Below are 20,209 nucleotides of genomic sequence, written 5' to 3' on the forward strand. Positions count from 1 at the left end.
AGCGGTGTATTATACTTTATTGAACAACAATCAAGAGGTGTTCAAAAGGATAAAAAACACAATAAAGCCTGAAGGGATGTTTTCACTGTGGTCCTTAATGGAAAGAGGTGCCGGTTCACCATCACTCTGACATCTCTCCACCAATGCATGTCCATAGGCCCAGTGTGTGTGCACATGTGTGTGTGTATTTTGGGCCTTTGTGTATTTCATGAATATTACAAACACCTGGTCTTTGAGCGCCGTTTTTATTACACCTATCCGCTGTCTTTTCCCAAATTTGTAAACTATGGCCTTCTTTATAGCCATAGGGCTGAGTCACCTTGATTCACCTAACTTTGCTCTTACTCCTCCTCCTTCTTCCCCTTCTTTATCTACTGTACCTTCTAAAATTTTTCAAATTCCATCATCCGATTTACTGCTGAAACATAATACAGGATACACATTACATTTTAAAAGTATAGCCCCATCTGGCATATTAAGGTTTAACCGCACAGTCTAGCCTACATGACAAGTTGGTATAGTATATATCATAGAAGTTTTGGTAAATGGATGTACTTGCCACATGATTAGAACCACTCAAGTTATACACATTCGAGGTACTGAGCTTGAAGTGTGGGTCTTTCTGTCTGGAGGATGTATTGTGTCACTTTCCATGCTGTCTTAGTTTCCCCACTAGATGTCCTCAGTGGTTTAGTTTCTGCACAGTCTTCAGTATCTCTAAATCAGGCTATTTGTGTGCACTTGTTTTAATTAGTAATGCTCATCTTTTGGGTTCAAGATATTTAAGTCCCTTTGTTGAGTTTGTAACTTGATTTTGATCGCAGCAAAATAATCAACAGCATTAAGTAGTTATAATAAACAGTACAAACCCAGCAACATCAGACAATAAGTGAAAAAGGTTTGTTTGTGAACGACAAAGATGATGGTGAGAGATCTAAAAATGTCAACCGGGTGGGCTTCTTTACCATGTACTGGTAAGCAATTCCAAAGATGAAAGGCAAGGTAGCAAAATGCTCTATAACCAACTGATGTTTTGTTTACTAGGGAAATGACCAGCATCAAGGGATCGGAGAGTGTGTGCCGGTGTATATATGGTGTAGTTACATTAGGTGGTGTGAGTCCATGCAAGGTTGTATATGTTAAAAGAAGAACCTTAAAATCAGCTTATGTTACACCTCATCTCCTACTAAGTTATGGTGAACTGTGGTAGCTGTTGTTTTGACCGCACGCATTTGGTTCACGCTTCTACTTCTCAATCGGGCATTCTCACAGCAGATATATTGATTTGGCATAAAAGCACAGGTGTTACCAATAACACTAATGATGGATTCATTGTATTGTAAGTGCTGCAGTGAGTGTGAGCCAGCATTTCCACTACCAGGAACCTGAAATCTAAGCAGCAAAATGGAAGTCAGCCACCATTATTCTATTATTTGCACTTGTTCTTTTCAAGTCAACATGCCTTCCTTGTAAAAGACATGTAAAGTCTGCGTATCCTAAACATGCAGCATTGTGTTGGGCCTTTTTCCCAGCAGACATTTGGTCCCACAGTGGGAAAGGGACAGGTGTTACTGATATCATTAACATGGCCTGAGTTCTAATCAAGTGTCCCGGTATAAGCCACGCCAGTGAGCCAGCAGCTGAAGCATTTCAATGGAATTTCACCCGAATAATTTACTTTTGTGCTCTACCTACTGTAAAACATCTTATTCTGGCTTCATACATCTGCTTTATCCAGCTCACATTTTTGTTGAAAAGTTGCATAATTAAACACGTAGTTGTTGAGCTTAATTGAGTTCATTTGTGGGATATATATATGTGAAAGGAAAATACATGTTTGATAGTTTATTTCAGAAGCTTGTTTGATATCAAGGAGTGATCAATGACTTGTCATGAAGGAGTAGTGTGTTTACAGTCAGGGTGATGGCATGTTTAGGGTTGGGCATCATTTGGATTTTAACAATTCTAAAATCAAGCTGGCTGGCACACACCCACTTTATCATCCATTCTTCTCATCTATTGCTGGAAAATGTGACAGCCTTTGGAGAAATTACAAATTAATTTTCAAACTAAGTGTGCTGGAGCATCCAGTCCTTATGTATTATTCTGTACACAAAGCTAAGCAACTTGTAGAGAATACTAATTAGCAAAAAACTGTTTCTTGTGTCTAGTTTCGAAATTGGTAATATAGAGGAACAATGACATTGGAAAAGTCCAATCACAAGACTCACTGGGCTTTATACTTATGCATTGAGTAATAGCAGTTGCTGGTTACTTCTTCTTAATAATAAAACTTCTAGTTCTTTTAAAAGTCTGAAATCTGTGAAAATCCACTTTCAGACCGCATAATTCAGATGTTGCAACTTCATGAAATTAACATCCTGATAATCACACTTTCCATAGCGATTGTTCAAGGCACACAGGTGTGACAATGAGCAGAGCTTCTATTTTCCACATATTGTTCCATTGTGCTTCACATCCCTGCACCTGCAAGCTGTATTACACAGATCGCTTCTCTTTTGGCAACAATGAGAGCTTTTTTTTTTCAGAGATAGATGGCAGTAATGTGACAAAAGTCTGCATCAAGTTCTACCTTCAATAGTACCATAACGTCGGTCCTTAAGATGGGGTTATGCTTCAAACAAAAGTGTTTGTTTTGATGTGTTGTACAACCAGGTCCAAGGGCAAACATGTTTTGTTCAGAATGGCCAACTGCTGTCATAGAGGGGGCCAGACACGATGAATCATACAAATTGGGATAATGGTACACATTTTTACAATCTTTCCTGTTCCATGTTTCACTCATTTGAATGCATAAAAAGTGACAGAAGTACTTGTGTAAAGAATCAAAGAGAGCTTGAGCGAGAAGTTCATGCCATCCCTGCCTTTTCATTTGGCCTATCAAAAATATGTTGTGGATGTGAATGTGGAATTGGGCGTGTTGGAAAGTTACATAAATGACTGGATGCAGTGACCTGAATTCTGACTGAGACAGGTGTGGGCCAGCAGGTTTCATGGAGCCTTCTGACGCATATGAAGTCTATGTTTTCATTCCTGAGGCCCTAGCAGGTCACTGGCTGTGATAGCATCTCAAATGTTAGTGGTGGTTTACTTACTATACCTGTGATAATGGATCGGAATACATATTTTAGCATTTTGATCACATCAAGCCAGCAACTTGGCCGGCTTAATGCTTACTCCTTTAATGAGGGTTCCTGAAACTGCGTCAAACTTGTACAATAATTACTTTGGAATTGATTAATCATTTTTCCTGGGTCAAATGTGATACTGAGTGGATTCCATAACTGACCATCTGTCCTAAGAGAAAAGGGTTTGATGTTTTTGTGGCAGCGTGGACGATAGTGTATCAGATAGAAAGGTTGTCTTGTTGTATTTATAGGCAATATTTTGCATAGACCACACACACACACAATATCTTAAAATGCAGAAACTGTCTATATAAACAAAGCAAGTGTAAATTGCAGTTTCTACACTCTTTGAGTGGTAAAGATACCACTTCTGGCAATCAGTGTCTCTTATTTAAAGTTACAGTTACTGCTGACCAAAGAATGACTGTAGTCATTTACCTTGTGGCTTTAATTCTTGGAATTGGACTTATGTATCGGCAAGAAGCACATTTATATCTGTCAGTTGTCTGCTCTTGATCTAATAAAACCAAATGTGATTAATATTTTAAAAAACCAACTCAGATTATTTCTTAAGTTAAAAGTCACTATTGTGCATTTAACCACTTAGTAACACAATTTTTTTACTAGTTTACTTTAGTGGGAATGATAGATCAGTATTATGTGTGACTACCTGTGTGTGTGTGTGTGTGTGTGTGTGTGTGTGTGTGTGTGGGTGGGTTGTCAAGGATGCAAATCTATGTGGTCTGTAGTCTTGTTTACCTAACACAACGGATTCTGGGTTTTGACAGCTGTCACTAGATTGGGGGTCAAACTGTACACTCAGTGTGTCTGGACAGAAACCAAGGCAATGATCATGTCTACGAATCATTCAGGAAAGGTACATGTTGAGCAGGCTTTCTTCTAGACATGCCACTACCTAAGCACTCAACAATTATCCATTTTGTTCAAAGAAGGTTCGCAGGGTGGCCGGGTTAGCATAGTAAGTTGGCTGCAGGTTCAACTCAGACCTGCGACCCTTTGCTGCATGTCATTTCCCCTCTGTCTCCCCTTTCACGACTTTGTCTTTACTGTGAAAATAAAGGCCTAAAAATTCCCCCAAAAATAATCTTTAGAAAAAAAGGGGCAAGAGACAACTTTACTGTACATAATCAAAATCAGATCAGGAAAAGATTTATTGCCAAGTAAGTAACACTTACAGTACAACGAATTTGCCTTGGTTGTTGGTGAACACATAATCATATTAGAGCTGTAGTAGTCCCGCACATCCCCACTGGTCCCTAATGTTTCGACCTAGCCGGGTTTTCCTCAGGCAAAATTAGGAAGTCCCAGCTAGATCAAAACGTTGCAGCACAATAAAACGCATTGGAGTATCAGCAGAGCGTGGCCATCTCATTCTTTGAGTTGTAGATAATCATATTAAACATTAATATGAAATAAACTGTTAGGCCCTCTACCCCTGAGTAGTGTGCTGCCTTGTCTTTTCCCCCCCTTCCCCCGTGTGTTTTGGTTACAGGAGTGGAGTCAGGTGTGCAGGAGTCACTGGGCCAGCTGCTACTCATCAGCCTCATTCTGCACTGCTATATATACCCGGTTCATTCCTGCACTCTGCACCAGATCGTAAACTACTCTATCCAGTCATTTACGCAGCCGGCCTTTGACAGTCTTGTTACCATCTGTACTTACGTAGTCATGTATTCCCTTTACCCTAGATGCTTGTCCTGACTCCTACCTTCACGCCACTCCTGCAAAACACAGCTCTGGATTTGTGTAACTCCATCTCTGAATACCCCCTGGACCCTAATTGATACCTTTCCCCCTGAATCCCAAACTGCTTCATTTCCCAAGCCCCCTCTGCCTGTTCCCCTCAAATGTGGATCTCTCCTTGAAATGTGCCCGTAGCACATTGAGTATTCAGTTTAATAAAGCATGGTGGCCTAATGGTTATCAGTGTGGCCTCACAGCAATAAGGTTCTGAGTTTAAATCCAGGTCGTTTCCGGGCCATTCTGGTTGGAGTTTGTATGTTCTCCCCATGTTTGCGTGGGTTCCCTGTGGGTGCTCCGGCTTCCCCCACCATCATTAACATGTACTAGGTTCTCCAGTCAGGGCCCTTGATCAAGGCGCAGGCTCAGATCTGGAGTTGGTCTCTGGGTGCTGTAAATGGCTGCCCTTGAAGTATGGGTTAAATGCAGACAATGAATTTTGCTACATGAATGTGTATTGGATGATAACGTACCTTTAGCTAAATCTTGTTTTGTTCAATTCCCGGTCTCTGTCTCTGAAATTCTGCACATCAGTCCAAGTCAGCTAACCTTAACATAAACAATAAATACAGAAACAAATATGTACAATTTAACTATTTAACGTTAGGATACAAGAGGCTGCATGGATTAGTGCAGGATTTGCAAAAATGTTGTGTAATGTGCAAAACTTCTGGATATAAAGAATTTAACAGCAACATCTGTAGGGCATCTCATTCAGTCTGTTCTAGATTAAAAAATTTACAAAAAATCTGAAAATTATTTCAACTCTTACAATAGCTTTTCCTAATAATGCCGAAAAGGATAAGTAATCCCATTAAATGTACGAATTAAGTTCGTGTTTTTTCTCTACAGCATTATGGGACTATACAGTTGCAGTCCTGAATCATTGATCTAACACGGGTTGTTTGCAAGTTATGTTGTCTACAACCAACATAGGTTTTGGGTGTGTTGTCTTTGTCAGCTTAAAAAACTTGCTCCTCATATGCTGTTGTTACTTTAATGTTTCTTTGCAAACTGCAAACATAAACTGCAGTGGAATGTAACAAACCTCCACCTATGTTGAAGGGTTGTGGACAGGCATTCAGGCAGAAGTAGAATCTCACAAACTGAAACCTAAATAGTGAAGGGAAAAAAGGAACACCACTCATGTGGTTATTTGTTGGCATGAATGAAAGAAACAGAAGCCAAATTGTGCCGATTAGGTTTTACAGTCTGTTTCAACAAAAAACAAAGGTAGAAGACTGTGTGCAACCTGTTTTCACTGACAGCCATGGTCCGTCTGCCACTCACAAACTGCCTTGTTTTTCTGGGCACCATCAAAGATGATTCAGTGCTGGAATGCCACCGTTGGGCAGTGTGAACTGAGGGGACGGTGAAATGTACAGATGAGCTCAGATTTCACCAAAGAGCACAGACACCATCTACCAGCGTAAAAGTCGGAATATATTGCAAACCCGGTTACATGACATCACTAGTTTGTTCAAAAAATAGCTATCACTATTTCTATATGGATAGATAGAAGTCTCTTGTGAGTGCTAAAATGTGCCTTAAAATGCATAAACGTGTACATTAGTTAAATGTACATTAGTTCAATAACAAAAAACATTTTAAAAGTAAACTTTGTTTGATAGGTCCAAATTATCTCATAGAATTGATCTAAAACATAAACATGACCAGCATTCTAATAAGAACAGCATGTAAAATTTAGTGGGTAGGCTATATCTATATCTTAAAGCTGCACTAATTAATATGTTCATCCTAATGGATGTGTAATGCAAAAGGGGTCATTCATAGCCATGATGGCACAGATCAGTGCATTCTTACAAACGGGTCCAAATGATGTCAAAAGAAAATGTACGCACACCAAAACTTTTGATATCCTACAAATTTTTCCCGGGAAGCAAACTCCGCTCCCTGGCTTTCACTTCCTGAGTTTTAAAATTCACATGTCCACCCCAACTGCCTTCCTTCTAGGTCTGCACAGTATGAGGGGTAACATAGGATATGCAATAACGTTGTTGAATATCCTGATGACAATTTTACTTAAAATGAACAGAAACTGACTTTCAGTTCTGCTGCTTTCAGCAGCCCATTCTGCTATAATCCAACAAATTGCTAGTTGAATTTAAAACAAATAAAAAAGGATCTATTTCCAACATTCTTTTGTTTAAAAAAAAAAGTGAAGATTGACTTTAAAGAATGACAGGGTTTATTGTGATACGCCACAGTCTTACGAGATATGGTTATTGCGCCAGTTGTTATCGCGATATCAATTAAAAAAACGATATTATATGCATGTGATATATTCCACAGCTCTCCCTACACGGCAGGCTGTGTCAATATGGTGCAAACAGCATAAAAAACGTGCAGTGCTTACAACTTACAGTGCTTAACTTTTCATAACTTTTTGAACGAGTGGTGTAACCACCGACTCCCCAGTTCCAACCGGCTCTACCGAGTGTTTTTAGCATCTTTCAGCTCATTGTTTGGTTCGTCAGAAGGATCTACAGCATCAGTCATTTCAGGACACATTTGATGATTTCCAAAACTTTTGATGTACCGTGTGCTCTTGCAAACACGTTCTTATCTGTGAAAATGCCACCTGCTCTGTACTCTGACATTCAATTATGTAACAACTGTTGCTCCTGGAATTTGTTTCTTAGGGTAATAGAAATATCTCCATCTAAGTCTGTCTGCATACAGATGATAACAACGAAACAAATTAAATGACAGTGAAAGTATAAGGTGGGCTGAGGGACCACGGTTACTAATGGAACGGAAAACCTTTGGAAAGTTTAAAGGAAGTCAGTCTATCCACAAGAGAAACCTGGCTTTGTTGCAGAAAACAAGTATAATGCTGTGCAATAAGGCATGTTTACGATTAACTTTGAGATTATCCACTCAAAATAAATTTGAAATTGAAACTTTATTTTGGTGTAAGTGTTCAAAAAAAGTAAAAGTAATACATTATAATGATAAAGTACTTCACCTTCCATGAGTAAAATGTAGCCTACTTAAAGTATCAAAAGTAAAAGTTCAGATATCACAAATGGTTCCTGTGACTAATGTAGCCTACGTATATTAATTATATTTGAGATTATTAGATCGTTCTGACACATGAATGCATAAGCAGCATTTCACTGCTGCAGCTGGCTGCAATTTGAAATCTAAAATCTGACAATGGCCGTAACTATATGTTTTTTTGTAATATAATATCTTGTATTATGTAAAATATGAATCAGAAAAAAAGGTTCCACCAAACAACAGTTTGTCTGGAGGCCGTCAAAGTCACAAACAATGTGTTTGTATCATAATGGATAGCCTAATAATTTCCAATCTTAATATTCTAATAGCCTAAAACTTTATAGTTATAATTTTACCAAGCCCTACCATATTCCAATAAAGTGCATGACATTAGTTGCACCAATTTATACAATTATTTGTCCTTTGAAAATACTTTAAATTACTTATTTTTTAACATCTTATGACAATTGACACGTTTTCTTTGAGTCGCCATTAGATTGTGTTAGAGCATTTTAGGCTGTGCAAACATTTTTGACCGCCACCTCAAATATTTTCAAACCCTTCACCTCCCTCCTCTCTTCTCCTCTCCTCTCACCCCAGCTTCTGACCATCCCCGCGCCTGCATGCGTGTCTCCTCCTCCGCCGCCTTCCCAACAGCCTTCAGACCTGATCGGTCCAAAAAGGTAAAGCATCTGCATGTCAAAACCTACCAAGTGCCATCATCCATTCCTCGGCTGCATCTGTCATTCATAACCCATTCTCTATTTTATGATATGTGGACGCCCCCGAAGCCTCCATCTATCACCAGTGTGGTATACATATAGCCGAGGCTACCACACCTGCCTGGAGCAACGCATTGTCTGCCTCTATCTACCTTGACTGGGACTGCTTGAGAATTCACGTTATCATCAAATCCCACTGTAGCCCATAGAATATATCGGATGCAATCACATCTGATTGCACTGCTTGCAAACTGTCTGCAAACACACCACAAAGCCCACATCACACGGGGTCGTTGCGGCATGCTCTTGTAACAAAAGAATGAGCCACACGTGCATTCATTCCTCCACTGAACACATGTAGCTTCACGTGCATCATGTCGTGAAGGGCGGCATTATGGTTTGATTACTCCCATGTTACTCTATATGTGGCACTCAAGTTTGGTTTATAAAGGCTTTTATTTTAAAATGCGTAATGACTCAGGATTGATAGTGTACTTAATTGCTTTTACATATAGCCTAACTGGGCAATAATTGAGCGCATCTTAATAGCATTTAACCCAATAGGGTGCATGTAGACAAATTGGTAGCCTACACCAACCTTCAAGTGTCTCTGACGGGCTGTGTGCCGCTACACAGGGAGCCATCAACTGCCGCCTATTTTAGAAGTTGAGAAAGGAGGGGCTTAACGAGAAGTTGTTGGGCTGGCTGTGACCGAAGAGGAACGGAAGACCAAGGTGATGCAACATCCAATAACCCAATATTGGCAGGAAACATCACAGCCCGTGTAAAGAGCAGTGAAGGCAACAGATGCGAGCTCGCCTCCACGGTAAGACATCACCTCCTCATAAGAAGAAGATAGTTGTTTTGTTTTCTTAGTGAATAATAATAGAGCGCTAGTGGGGTCACTAGACCTTACGCTACAATGTGATTAAAGGAGCAAGCTCATGTTTTATGTTCAAGCTGTTGATACCGAATGATCATCTAGGTAATAGTAACATTCAACATGTGTCCATGAAGTGGACGTTCAGTTATAATAAAGGTGGTTTCAGCAGGCAGACTGCGAGAGAAAACAGTTATTTTATCTTAGCGGGGTGAAACACGTGGCACCCGTTGCCCCCCCCCCCCTCCTCCTCTTGTTGTGAAGGAGAGCAAGGTGGGGGGGGGGGGGGGGGGGGGGGGGGGGGGGGGGGGGGGGGGGGGGGGTTGTGCTGAAGGGAGGCATTTCCGCGTTGAAATGTCTGCTTTGAACACTTCCTGTCATAGTTGACTGTCATTGATGCGGTAGGCTATTATGTTGCCTATCAGTAGCATTGTTTGCCAATGTTTCATCACACATCCTCTCATGTAGTATTTCTAAAATAGATTAGTGCTAATAGTGACTAACAAACAAGACATTATACATGTTAATATTATAGGATACATTACAACATTTTATTGACAATCCATCTAATAATACCAGGACTATCATACTGATGAGTTTGGCATAATAATTGATGATATTAATATTTGTTCTGTGTTTAAATTGTATTCCTGTGACATAGCCAAGTTGGTTGCTGCCTGGACTGAACGGTAAAAATAGGTTATGTCAACAGAAGTTGTGCATGCATGAATGGGGGTAATCCTAGCCGCCGACACCACCAACCCCTTCCTACCACATCCTCCTCTGTGCACAGGAGGGTCTTTCTTTCATCCAGCCTTTGAGTTTTCGGTTGTCTTTCCGTATGCTTGTGTAATCTGCAGGTAACACTCAATTTTGCGTGTGTTGAATTGCCTGTGAGTTAAGTATCGGCATCTGTTGCCAGGCCGTAACATTTAAAATTCTTCCAATTAAAACTGACACTTTGAATAAAACAAGTCGCTACAGATTGCCAAGTTCTATTATGTGCGTGTCACATTTTAGAAATATGGAGTTTCTATCATTGATTGGCAAATGACACCAAAACTTGCTCACAAATTTAAGGCATGCAAAAGAGTACGAGAAAACAAGTCAATAAGTGTATAAAGTAACAAAGTAAGTTTCAATACATTTTGTGTACAAAGTGCACAATTCAGTCTAACAGATTAAGTGGCCAGGAATCTGTTGCATTTGCAGTGTAGCATATTTGCAACATTTCTTACGCTAGAACTTTCCCATGGCATGCATCAGACAGTTTTGACAGTGGGCTCTGAGATATTTCATTGTTATTTCTGTAAAGCCAAGTCTGGAGTTGTGGAATTCAGATACTGTGTGACTAGGGAAAGAGGAGAATATGAAGTGATACTGTATGCATAACTGCAGAAACACAACCAAGTTATTTTTAGAGTCGGAGTTCTCTGTGCTTAATGGACAGGCTCTTAGATCACACATCTTCAAGTTTAACATAGTGATGCTAAGTTATGCGTGACTGCTTTCTGTTTAACCCACTGTGAGGTGAGGAGAGGAAGAGACAGGAGAATGGTCAGAAATAACAGGATTGAGCTGTATGCTGCGACCACTAGGTGGCCCCAAAGCACAGTTAGGCTTAGTTGTTCATCTTCCTCTTGTCATGAGAAAAAAAAACACCTGTAGAGAGTGTAAAAATAAAATAACAAATGTTATATGAACGGATGCTACACTTCTTGAATATCTTACAAATGTTTCTTTCGTATTATCGTTAGAATAAAAAGTTAAACTTTCGGGTACAAGTATTTCAGTTAAACTAAAATTAGATTAAAAAAGAAGAGGAAATAGGGTTGTGCAATCAATTGAATTTTCATCTCACTTTTGATTTCAACGATCCCAAAAAGCAAATTACTTTGCACATTAGGTTTTGGAAGTGAAATCTTATTTTGTCTCGTGTTCTAAATGACAAACGCTCTTCAGCCCCTCCCGAAAGCTAAACTCACTCAGCCAATAGTCAGCAAGGTTGTGTTTGTGGTATCTGGTGGCATTTTAAAAATCCGCCATTATTTATTTTAAGGGGAATTCAAAAAGTTCAATGGGAAAGTAATAAGGGACATTTCAGGGTTCATTTGTTTAACTGTTTCACTGTTTTTTTAAGTTCAATACATGCAACATATTTCCAAAAGAAATGAGTAAATAACAATGCAATTTATATAAAACAATTTGAATAATTGTGATTTCAATATCGACCAAAATAATTGTAATTATGTTTTTTCATAATCAAGCAGTCCTACTGTTTGAATAACATACTTACGATATAGAAAAGGAGATACAGAAGAAAAGAGATGAAGCGAGAGATGGCACGACTTTGCTTTGTTGCAGGACACGGTCACCTGTTGTTAGACAAACTCCTCGCCAGTTCAGTGCTTCAGTGCTTGTGTTTAGTTTTTTTAACTCGATAGTGCTTAAAACCTTGTTTTGTTGCAGTAAAGAGGCAGTGAGGTTTCCTGTTTACTGTAACGTTACCGGGACTATCATGAGATATGGACTGATGAGTCTGAGCTCCTGTTACATGATTGTCCACCTCAGGGGGACGTCGGGTTGCTCTTCTTCAAAAGTTGAATCGGTCTTAACTTGCTAAAGGTATTCAAAATGAAGGATAGACATCCGTGTTTGCCAGAGTGTCTGACGAGTAAAGACGACCAACGCATTGTTCGGGAATGAATGTTTGATTTATTTTGTTCTGGTAGATTTACGGCTACAGATTATGTGTTTTGCAGCACTCTCCTCCCTTTCCAATGGTCCGCAGTAACAGTCAATGTCATTTGAATGCCATTATTAAAAACAAATCCTGATTTGTGCAATTTATTTTAAAACCCCATATCTTATCATTCCCAATGCCATTGCCTTATTGTTAGAATCCTTATTTTTCAGCAGTCCAAAGTGAGACATAGTTTATTGGCTCTATTTACCGGGTGCTGAAGAATAGTTAGGGCAGCTTTGAGTGCTGTCACAATTTCGAAACTATATTTACCTTTCTGTGCGCAGTGTAAACAAGAGGCTGTCTATCATGACAAAACAGAGCTTGTGGAGGCCCAATCATACCGCTGCATATTTACATTACTGATAATAGACACCGCTGCTTAACAAGCCCAACAATATGATGCATTGTTAACAGCAATAACGGATGCTAATTTGTCTTGAACCCGCTGTGTTGTGCACCATGTGAGACAGGTAGCCAAGGGACCCCCCACTGCTGCAGTGCAGACGTATAGGGAACACAGAGAACAGCTTTTATAATTGTGACGAGTACATGATGCTGTATTTTAGATCTCATTGTGTAAATATTTTGTGGAAGCACTAATAGTCAACCCTATATTGGCACAATATCGATATTGAGATATTTGGTGAAACATATTGTGATATTTGAGTTTCTCCGGGCATATAACTGCAAGGCGGTAATGCTAGTTTATATGTTAAAAGGTATTTGCCAATTGAAGCATATAAAGGCCATAAATTGGTTGACCATTTCTCAAAATGGTTGCCAATGGTATGGCATCGGAGGAAGTATTGTTTAGGAATCAGTACAGTGTTTCCTTTAGCAGTGGGGGCAGGTCTGTTGCTGTGACTGGGTCATTTATGCCTGAATTCTCCGCTATCAGAGAAGTTGGACTTAGTTGTTCAGCTATGCTCGTCACTGTACCTTTTTAATAACAAAATGCTGTTGTAATACAAGTAATTCATCATTTTTGTTTACTGTTGCTCACCAGTAGTGAAAAGTACATTTGTCTCTCTCTCACCTGTGAAGTTGCCATGTGCATGTGCTACAGTAGCTCCGCCTTCTCTGACTCCTCCTAGCTGGTAGTGGCTGCTTGGGAAATCGGAGCCAGTTGCTCGCTGTCTCTCGTCCTTGGCCGTCTCTCTCTAATGCTCTTGCTTCGTCTAAGCTTTCCGCAAATTTTTTCCCGTCATTTTTACCACACTTGTTACACCCCTTTAATATACACCTTATATTATCTCTTAACAGTTGAAAAGAATTATATTATATTATCTCCTACCGTTCATGAGAATCCTCTTTAACTTTTTTTCTTTAAACTATATCCTACTTTTCATGTAAGGTTTATCTTTAACGTATATAAGATTTATCTTTAACTTCCCTCTTGAATGATGTATGTATGGAGGATAACTCCATGTATGGAGTTCATGTATCGAGCTGCGTACCCTTGTGTAGTGACTCTTGTCACTGGAGACACTTTTATCTAAATCAAGTGATTACAATATTTGGTACCTCCTTTTTTATTTTTTCCTATTTAAATTTTTTTCTGACTGACAGATTATCCCTCTGCTGTTGACCTACTCTACTTATTATTGCTTTGTTTCTCTGATTGTCTTTTTCACTAGGTACACACAAACTAGATATTCATCTGTAAGTTGGACAGGTCCTACAGTGTCACTGAAGATTGAGAATACCATAGGCATTAAAAGACATCATCCCCATTTTGTCTTAACGTAGCCGTCTGTCCGGCTAGAAATCAAATTTTTCTCACCTAGGGCTCTCCAGTGGTTCTGCCCGCTGTTTGAAAAGAAGATCCCGTTGTTTAAGGAGTCACTAAATGACTCCCCCGTGTTTCAGGATCCAAGGCCTGGAAAGAGGGGAAGGATTGTTGGGTTGTTAGAATAATTTCATTATCAAGAATAGACAGAGACCACTGAAGTTCTATCAAAGTTCATTTTTACTTGTGAACACAGTTTCCACACTACAGAAAATGCCCAACTGGAAGCCCTCAACAGCCACTTATTTATACAAAGTGGTTGGTGATACAAAGTCATAACATAGTCGATGTGGTCGGTTTATCTCATTGGGTCTGGGAATCTCCTCCTCCTGCTCTGCTCCCAGAAACATCGTGTGCCTTTCACAAGGACAGACGATGGCTCCATGGTTATCTCGTTCAGAGTGATCAGTATGATATGGTATCAATATGCAAACAGTTAAAATAATAATCAGAAAAATTATGATACATACTTTTTCTATAACAACCTCTATTCACACGCAAAAAGGCATACTTTCAGTTGTGATTGAACTGTATTTTGTGAGGGACTATAGGGCACTTAACAACAGGTCTACAAAATGAATTTTAGAAGAAATTCTTCACAGGAAACCAAACCCGAGTGACAACATCTAATAGACAATTTCCAACTTAAATTATATTACACTGACTCACTTACGGTTTTAATGTTTCCAGATGTTTGATTCCAGGATGATGAACTGACAGAACTGACAAGGTGTCCAATTAGAACAGACCCACCGTGATGATGTTTTTGGTGGAGCTGTTCGTTTAGTAGTCATCTCTGAAGAAAGTGAACTACATCAACACAACAGCATGTGGATTTAAAGTGGACAGGCCAAAAAAAACTCGTAATAGTTCTACTTATTGTTAAATTGTGATGTGGGGGAAGGGGGGGGGGGGTGCATTGCATTATGTTCGCACGATAATTTAAAAGGCAACTGCGACTATATTGTGCGTCTGCCCTATTTCTGATACCGTGGCGACAGAAATATTGCCATGGCGGGCCACGCCAAAATCAACATAGATGAAACACTGCGGTAGTGAAGTCACAGTATTCCTATCGGTACCGGTATTGAAATGTTGTGAGCAAATGAACGATACCCAGCCCTACTCATAAGAGCTAACGGACACGTCAGGTCTGAGAGTGAGTTTCATGTAACCTCTTATGTCCCGCCTCCTGGGATGGCCCAATAGACTTGGCTACACTCGTGCCTTGTGTACATACACCAGTCAACCAGTGGGCTAGAGTCTGACTGCTGTGTTCACACCAGTTAGTTTTTTATTGCTGAGCTGGTTCCCTTTTCTGATTTCCTCAAACATCATACCGCAGATGGTAAGGTTCAGTTTTTAACCTAGTTTTGTTTCTTATCATCTTTAATTAGTGTGCAGTGTGCTGTGTATGATGGATGCCCCGGGGCATTTTTGAGTCCCTGTTGGCTCCTGTTCATAAGTGTTTGTTTGTTTGTAACACTGAATAGTAGCTATATTTGGCCACTTTCTCTTCTTTTGCTGGGATGCTTTTAGTACACTGTCTAGGCATTTCATTATCTGAGACAGTGAGAAAGTCAGATGAAGGGAGACGTGCTGCAGAGTTACACAATTTGACACACACTCCAGTCTCCACATGACACAACTCATGTTATGTAATCAGATGATTTAAAATGTTTTACAATACATCTGAAAGAATTTATTAATCAGTCATTCGATCGACAGAACATGAATCTGCAACTATTTTGATAATCGTTTAATCGTTAGTCTTTTTTTTCAAATAAAAGAAATTCAAAAATTGTCAATTTGTTTTGATGTGAGAATTTGTTTCTTTTCTCTGTTTTTTTTACTTGAATTTAATAAGTTTGGGTTTTTGACTTTTGGATGGAAAAAACTAGCAATGCAAAGATGTCACCTTCGACTCTGGGAGATAGTTTTCTTGACAAATTGATTCATTCAATGAATCAAATCTTCTGATTAATCCATAATGACAATAATCTTAGCCCTAGTTTTTACACAGCACTTTCAAAATTTCTCAAGCCCAGCCTCCACTGGTTATTTTTAATTAAATGTTACTGCAGAGACGCAGTATTTAAAGGAAAAAATAATGCATGCATTCTTACAAAAATATCACATCATTATTTTAGACGATCAAAGTTATCAACGGTAGAATATTTACTGGGGACATTTGAAGTAACTTGCCATAATGAACATTTCAGAAAGATTTTACTCAACCCAATGTATTTTCTGCAACTTTTTTTCTAAGTCCAGGCTGTTTCTGAGTGTTCTTTCCCAATTTGGCGCTCATACAGCAGTAGTCAGCGAGCAGTCTAAACGTTACCCTAACAGTTAATCTCTTTACACAAAAGGGCACTTTGTTATGGCAGCTGCTTTACAAAATGCAAATCTGCTACTACATAGTTCCTAAGTTCTTTCTCTGCATCCTTTATTGCAGATGTCTCAAAAGTGTATTTTCCAGCTCATATAACCTCTTTGGATGTAGAAGTGCAAACTGTTGATTTGTGTTTACATTTTTTACCTTGAATCCAATCATGTACAAAGAGGGAGGAATTGTTTTGCACATGGCCAAGGGGACAAGTAACTAAAAAGTGTTGCCTTGCCTCCCCCTTCCCCACTCCTCCCGTCCCCTCCACCCCTCTCTGCCTGTCACATGTTCTTTTCACAGCATAGAAAAGTTTCTGGATTAGGGCAGAATTAACACAAAGCAGCGACGCCACTCCAGCAACACTCGCAAACAGCGCAGAAGAGGCACGAGGGGGACGGAGACACTCAAGCGAACGCCACCTCAGAAAAACTTCAAACTCTGATAGCGAGAGGAAGACGAGTCCATCCCACAGAGAGAGAGAGAGAGAGAGAGAGGCAGCAGAGGCAGAGAGACGGCAGCAGAGAGACAGGGGATCTTTGCCGACAAGGTCCTGAAGGATGGAAGAGAAGCAGTTCTCCGGGATCCTGGTAAGTTTAACTTTTGTTCAGTGAACACACATACCCACACACACCTTTTTTTTAAAGCAGTAACACAGATCTAAAAATACAAAGTGATGTCCTACATGGATGCAGTTCACTGGTGGGATGCAGCTGCTGGAGCACCAGTTGAGTCAACCCTCTTTTCCCCAATTTAAACACAAGAGACCATGGGGCTTTGTTTCACTGTACTTTATAGTTATTCACGGGACTGCCAACAGGCTTTTATTTTCTTATTATCTATGTTTTTGGAGGGTTGTGCTCTAACTTGATTTACGCTTGTCTTTAAGATGCCCTTCTTAACCTCGGAACACTTTTCATGCGCATGAACTCACCCAAACCTTTAATCTTTGAAAGTACGGAGATCCATGTATTTGCAGTCAGCGATAAGTCTGCATTTTCCTTCGGAGTGATTGTTGTGTCGTTGTTTATGTGCAGCTGGCAGAGCTGTCATCGCCTGCTGTTCACCATGGTTCTAAGTACTCACCATCAACCAAACACTGTCCCTAAAATCTCCTACATCTGTCTTAACTTGCAGTCTTCCATCTCATCCCTCAGTTCTGCTTTTACAGTACACAATTAATCGAATCTTTGCAACTCTCTCATGTTTTTTGGTGTTCTCCGGCTGCTGGTAAGAGATGAGGCCAAGAGGTAAATGTGTCAGTGTCAGTCCAGAAGCTTTAAATAGAGGTTTGGCATCATTGGCAGTCAGGTCACTTCTCTCTCTCTCTCTCTCTCTCTCTCTCTCTCTCTCTCTCTCTCTCTCTCTCTCTCCCTTCAGTCCAAGTTCTTCAGTCCGTCTTGAGACGGCGATAAAGTCAAACTCAGAGCTCCAACTTTCTTGTGACATTCTCGCTCATTTGAAGCGTCGCTTTCCTCCCCGCTGACATTTGTCCTTTTGAGATGCATATCCACGTTAAACTGCAAACTCACTGTCTGAACTTAAGCGGAGGACGTTATCGGTCGCTCCTGCTCTTTCTTCTCTCACTCTCACAACATTTGAATGTGGTTGGAGGATGAAGATTACATTTTTCTTTCTTGTCTGCGTTTGTCGCACAGTGACAGACTGCCAATCAATCGTTTACATTGTTATGCACTGCTGGAGAGTTGTGAACAAGTTTAGTAATGCCTATCTACCTGATTCTAATGTAATTAAATGATAGTCACAACGAGGGTTGGAATTCTTTACCCCATGGAGATTTCTTGTGGGTATGTGGCTGTTGTTGTTTTTTGTTACTCTGTGGTGATTATCAAGTTATGTGCCTTTTTTTTACTGCACTTCACACACTCAGAGGTGTCTCTGAGGAAAGTATAACAGAACTATCATGGGATTATGTCTCATCTGTAAAGACTGCCATCACTCCTCACAACCACTAGAGGCATATAAGCCAAAAATGAGTGAATGAGTCAAGTACAAAAATATCTTTTACTATGTTACTATGTGATTAGATACGATATTTTGCATATGACAGTACAGCACCTTCCCAAATATAAAGTGTACATTTTGGTAAAGTTGAATCCTTTAGTTAAAAGTTTGTGCCCCTTTTTTAGTGGATGTTATTGACTGAAATGTTTTTAAGCTACTCAGTAAAGATAGAAAGTAATGCATTCCACTTCATAGAGAACTGTGCCTTTTATTATTGGGACGCAAATTACCACGTCAGTCCCACTTTTCTTGTCCAGAGTGTTGTTTTATCCCCAACAAATATGGTCGCTTGTTTACAGCAGCTGTAAAGCCTTTGTTTGCTCTCGAAATCGGAGAGTTTTGGCCGAAGATGCCGAAGAGCTGCGGGAAGATTGTACAACTCTAGCAGCGACAACAGGAAAGTGCTCACGCACACTTAGACGCAGCTCGCGTCTGGTGATTGGTCACTTATAATGGCTGGGACCGTTGTCCTCGGCAGCGGTAGACAGTTATGTCAGTGGTGGCTAATAGACATCAAAAGTGTGTGTCTGTGTGTGTGTGTGTGTCAGTGTTCTCCCATAGCCAACTGTCAGTTAACTTTCTTTGAGCTTGTTTCTGTCTTCCTCCTCATCTTTCTGTTCACATTCATAGAAAGATTTGATGAATGTATCAACATCTTTTATTCCTCCTTTATTGGGCTGACCTTTAAGGTGGAACAATAATTCTCATTTTTTGTGACAAGCTGCTCCTCCAAGCTTTGCTTTACTGATCTCTCCCTCGCTGTAAACGACAACCATTAAGCTTTAATTGCGTGAAGATGCCGCTAATATGCAAATGAGCGAATGGCGTCATTTTTACATAAGCGCGCTTGAAACCCAGTGAAACTACTGCCCTTTTACTGTTGTGTTTTCTCTACATAGTACAACTTGTTTTTCTAAGTCTCTGCCCTTTCTTTGCTGTCTGGTGCAATGTATTTATGCTGGCCCAGATGGTTGGTGGATGGACCCGTCACCGTAAATCTCGTGACACACAAGGCGCTCGCTTCCTGCTACCGCTTGGCTCGGCTGGTAGCCTTCTGCCGGGACTCTTTCTGTCCAGACTTAATTCTCCTGCTTGTTCACAGCGTTCAAAGGGAGCCCCCTCTCCTCAATCTTCCTGCGTTGTCTTTGACTGCCCTGGAAGCCACGGATGAGCAGATGGGGCCCTGGCTGTTACCAGCTTTTCATTTACGGATAGCTATTTCTTTTTTTTCTTCTTTTTTTTTTATACTCCTTTTGTAAACATTTTAAATACGAGTCTAGAAGACGTAGCTGTTTGGGTGTATACATAGGGATGGAGAGTAGGAGGAGGAGTTGGACTGAGGTTTTGCTGATATGTCTGCTGAGTGCTGTTTTCATATGCCTGGCTGTGCAGACCACTGCTGCTCCTCCATCACCATGAAGGGCAAATGGAGGAAGAGGTCACGTAAACTGGCTTCTGATCAAAAATTAACATTGGCAAGGCTTTTAAAGTCCGCCCGAGACTTTTCATCTACACTTTGTAAGACGTTTGGAGTGGCGGTTGATAATTACGAATTCTGTTGTCGGACACCAGATCTGTCAGCAGCAAAATTACACCTAAAGCTCTTGAACCTTGATAATCTAAAAGCAACATTAAAACCTTTTTTAAACAATATGAAAGGATACATATGCGTTTTCACAATTTAATTCTACTTGTACTTATTAGTTCTAAAATATATATATATATAT

The 20,209-nt window shown here is 40.0% G+C and overlaps 1 protein-coding gene across 2 annotated transcripts in view; it reads left to right on the forward strand.

Moving 5' to 3' along the window:
* The first annotated feature begins 9,279 nt into the window (after positions 1–9,279).
* Positions 9,280–20,209, forward strand: part of slc6a9 (solute carrier family 6 member 9) — a 68,907-nt gene continuing 57,977 nt past the window's right edge. The window contains exons 1-2 of one of the 2 annotated variants that reach the window (XM_034887304.1): positions 9,280–9,482; positions 16,761–17,047. In XM_034887304.1, coding sequence (XP_034743195.1) covers positions 17,018–17,047 — 30 coding nt within the window. In that variant the 5' untranslated portion in view covers positions 9,280–9,482; positions 16,761–17,017. Of the gene's footprint in view, positions 9,483–15,399; positions 15,420–16,760; positions 17,048–20,209 lie in introns of those variants that run through there. The other variant, XM_034887306.1, reaches the window with a different exon arrangement.

The sequence above is a fragment of the Etheostoma cragini genome, chromosome 12, assembly GCF_013103735.1.
Source record: "Etheostoma cragini isolate CJK2018 chromosome 12, CSU_Ecrag_1.0, whole genome shotgun sequence".
In the NCBI taxonomy this organism is placed as follows: Eukaryota; Metazoa; Chordata; class Actinopteri; order Perciformes; family Percidae; genus Etheostoma; species Etheostoma cragini.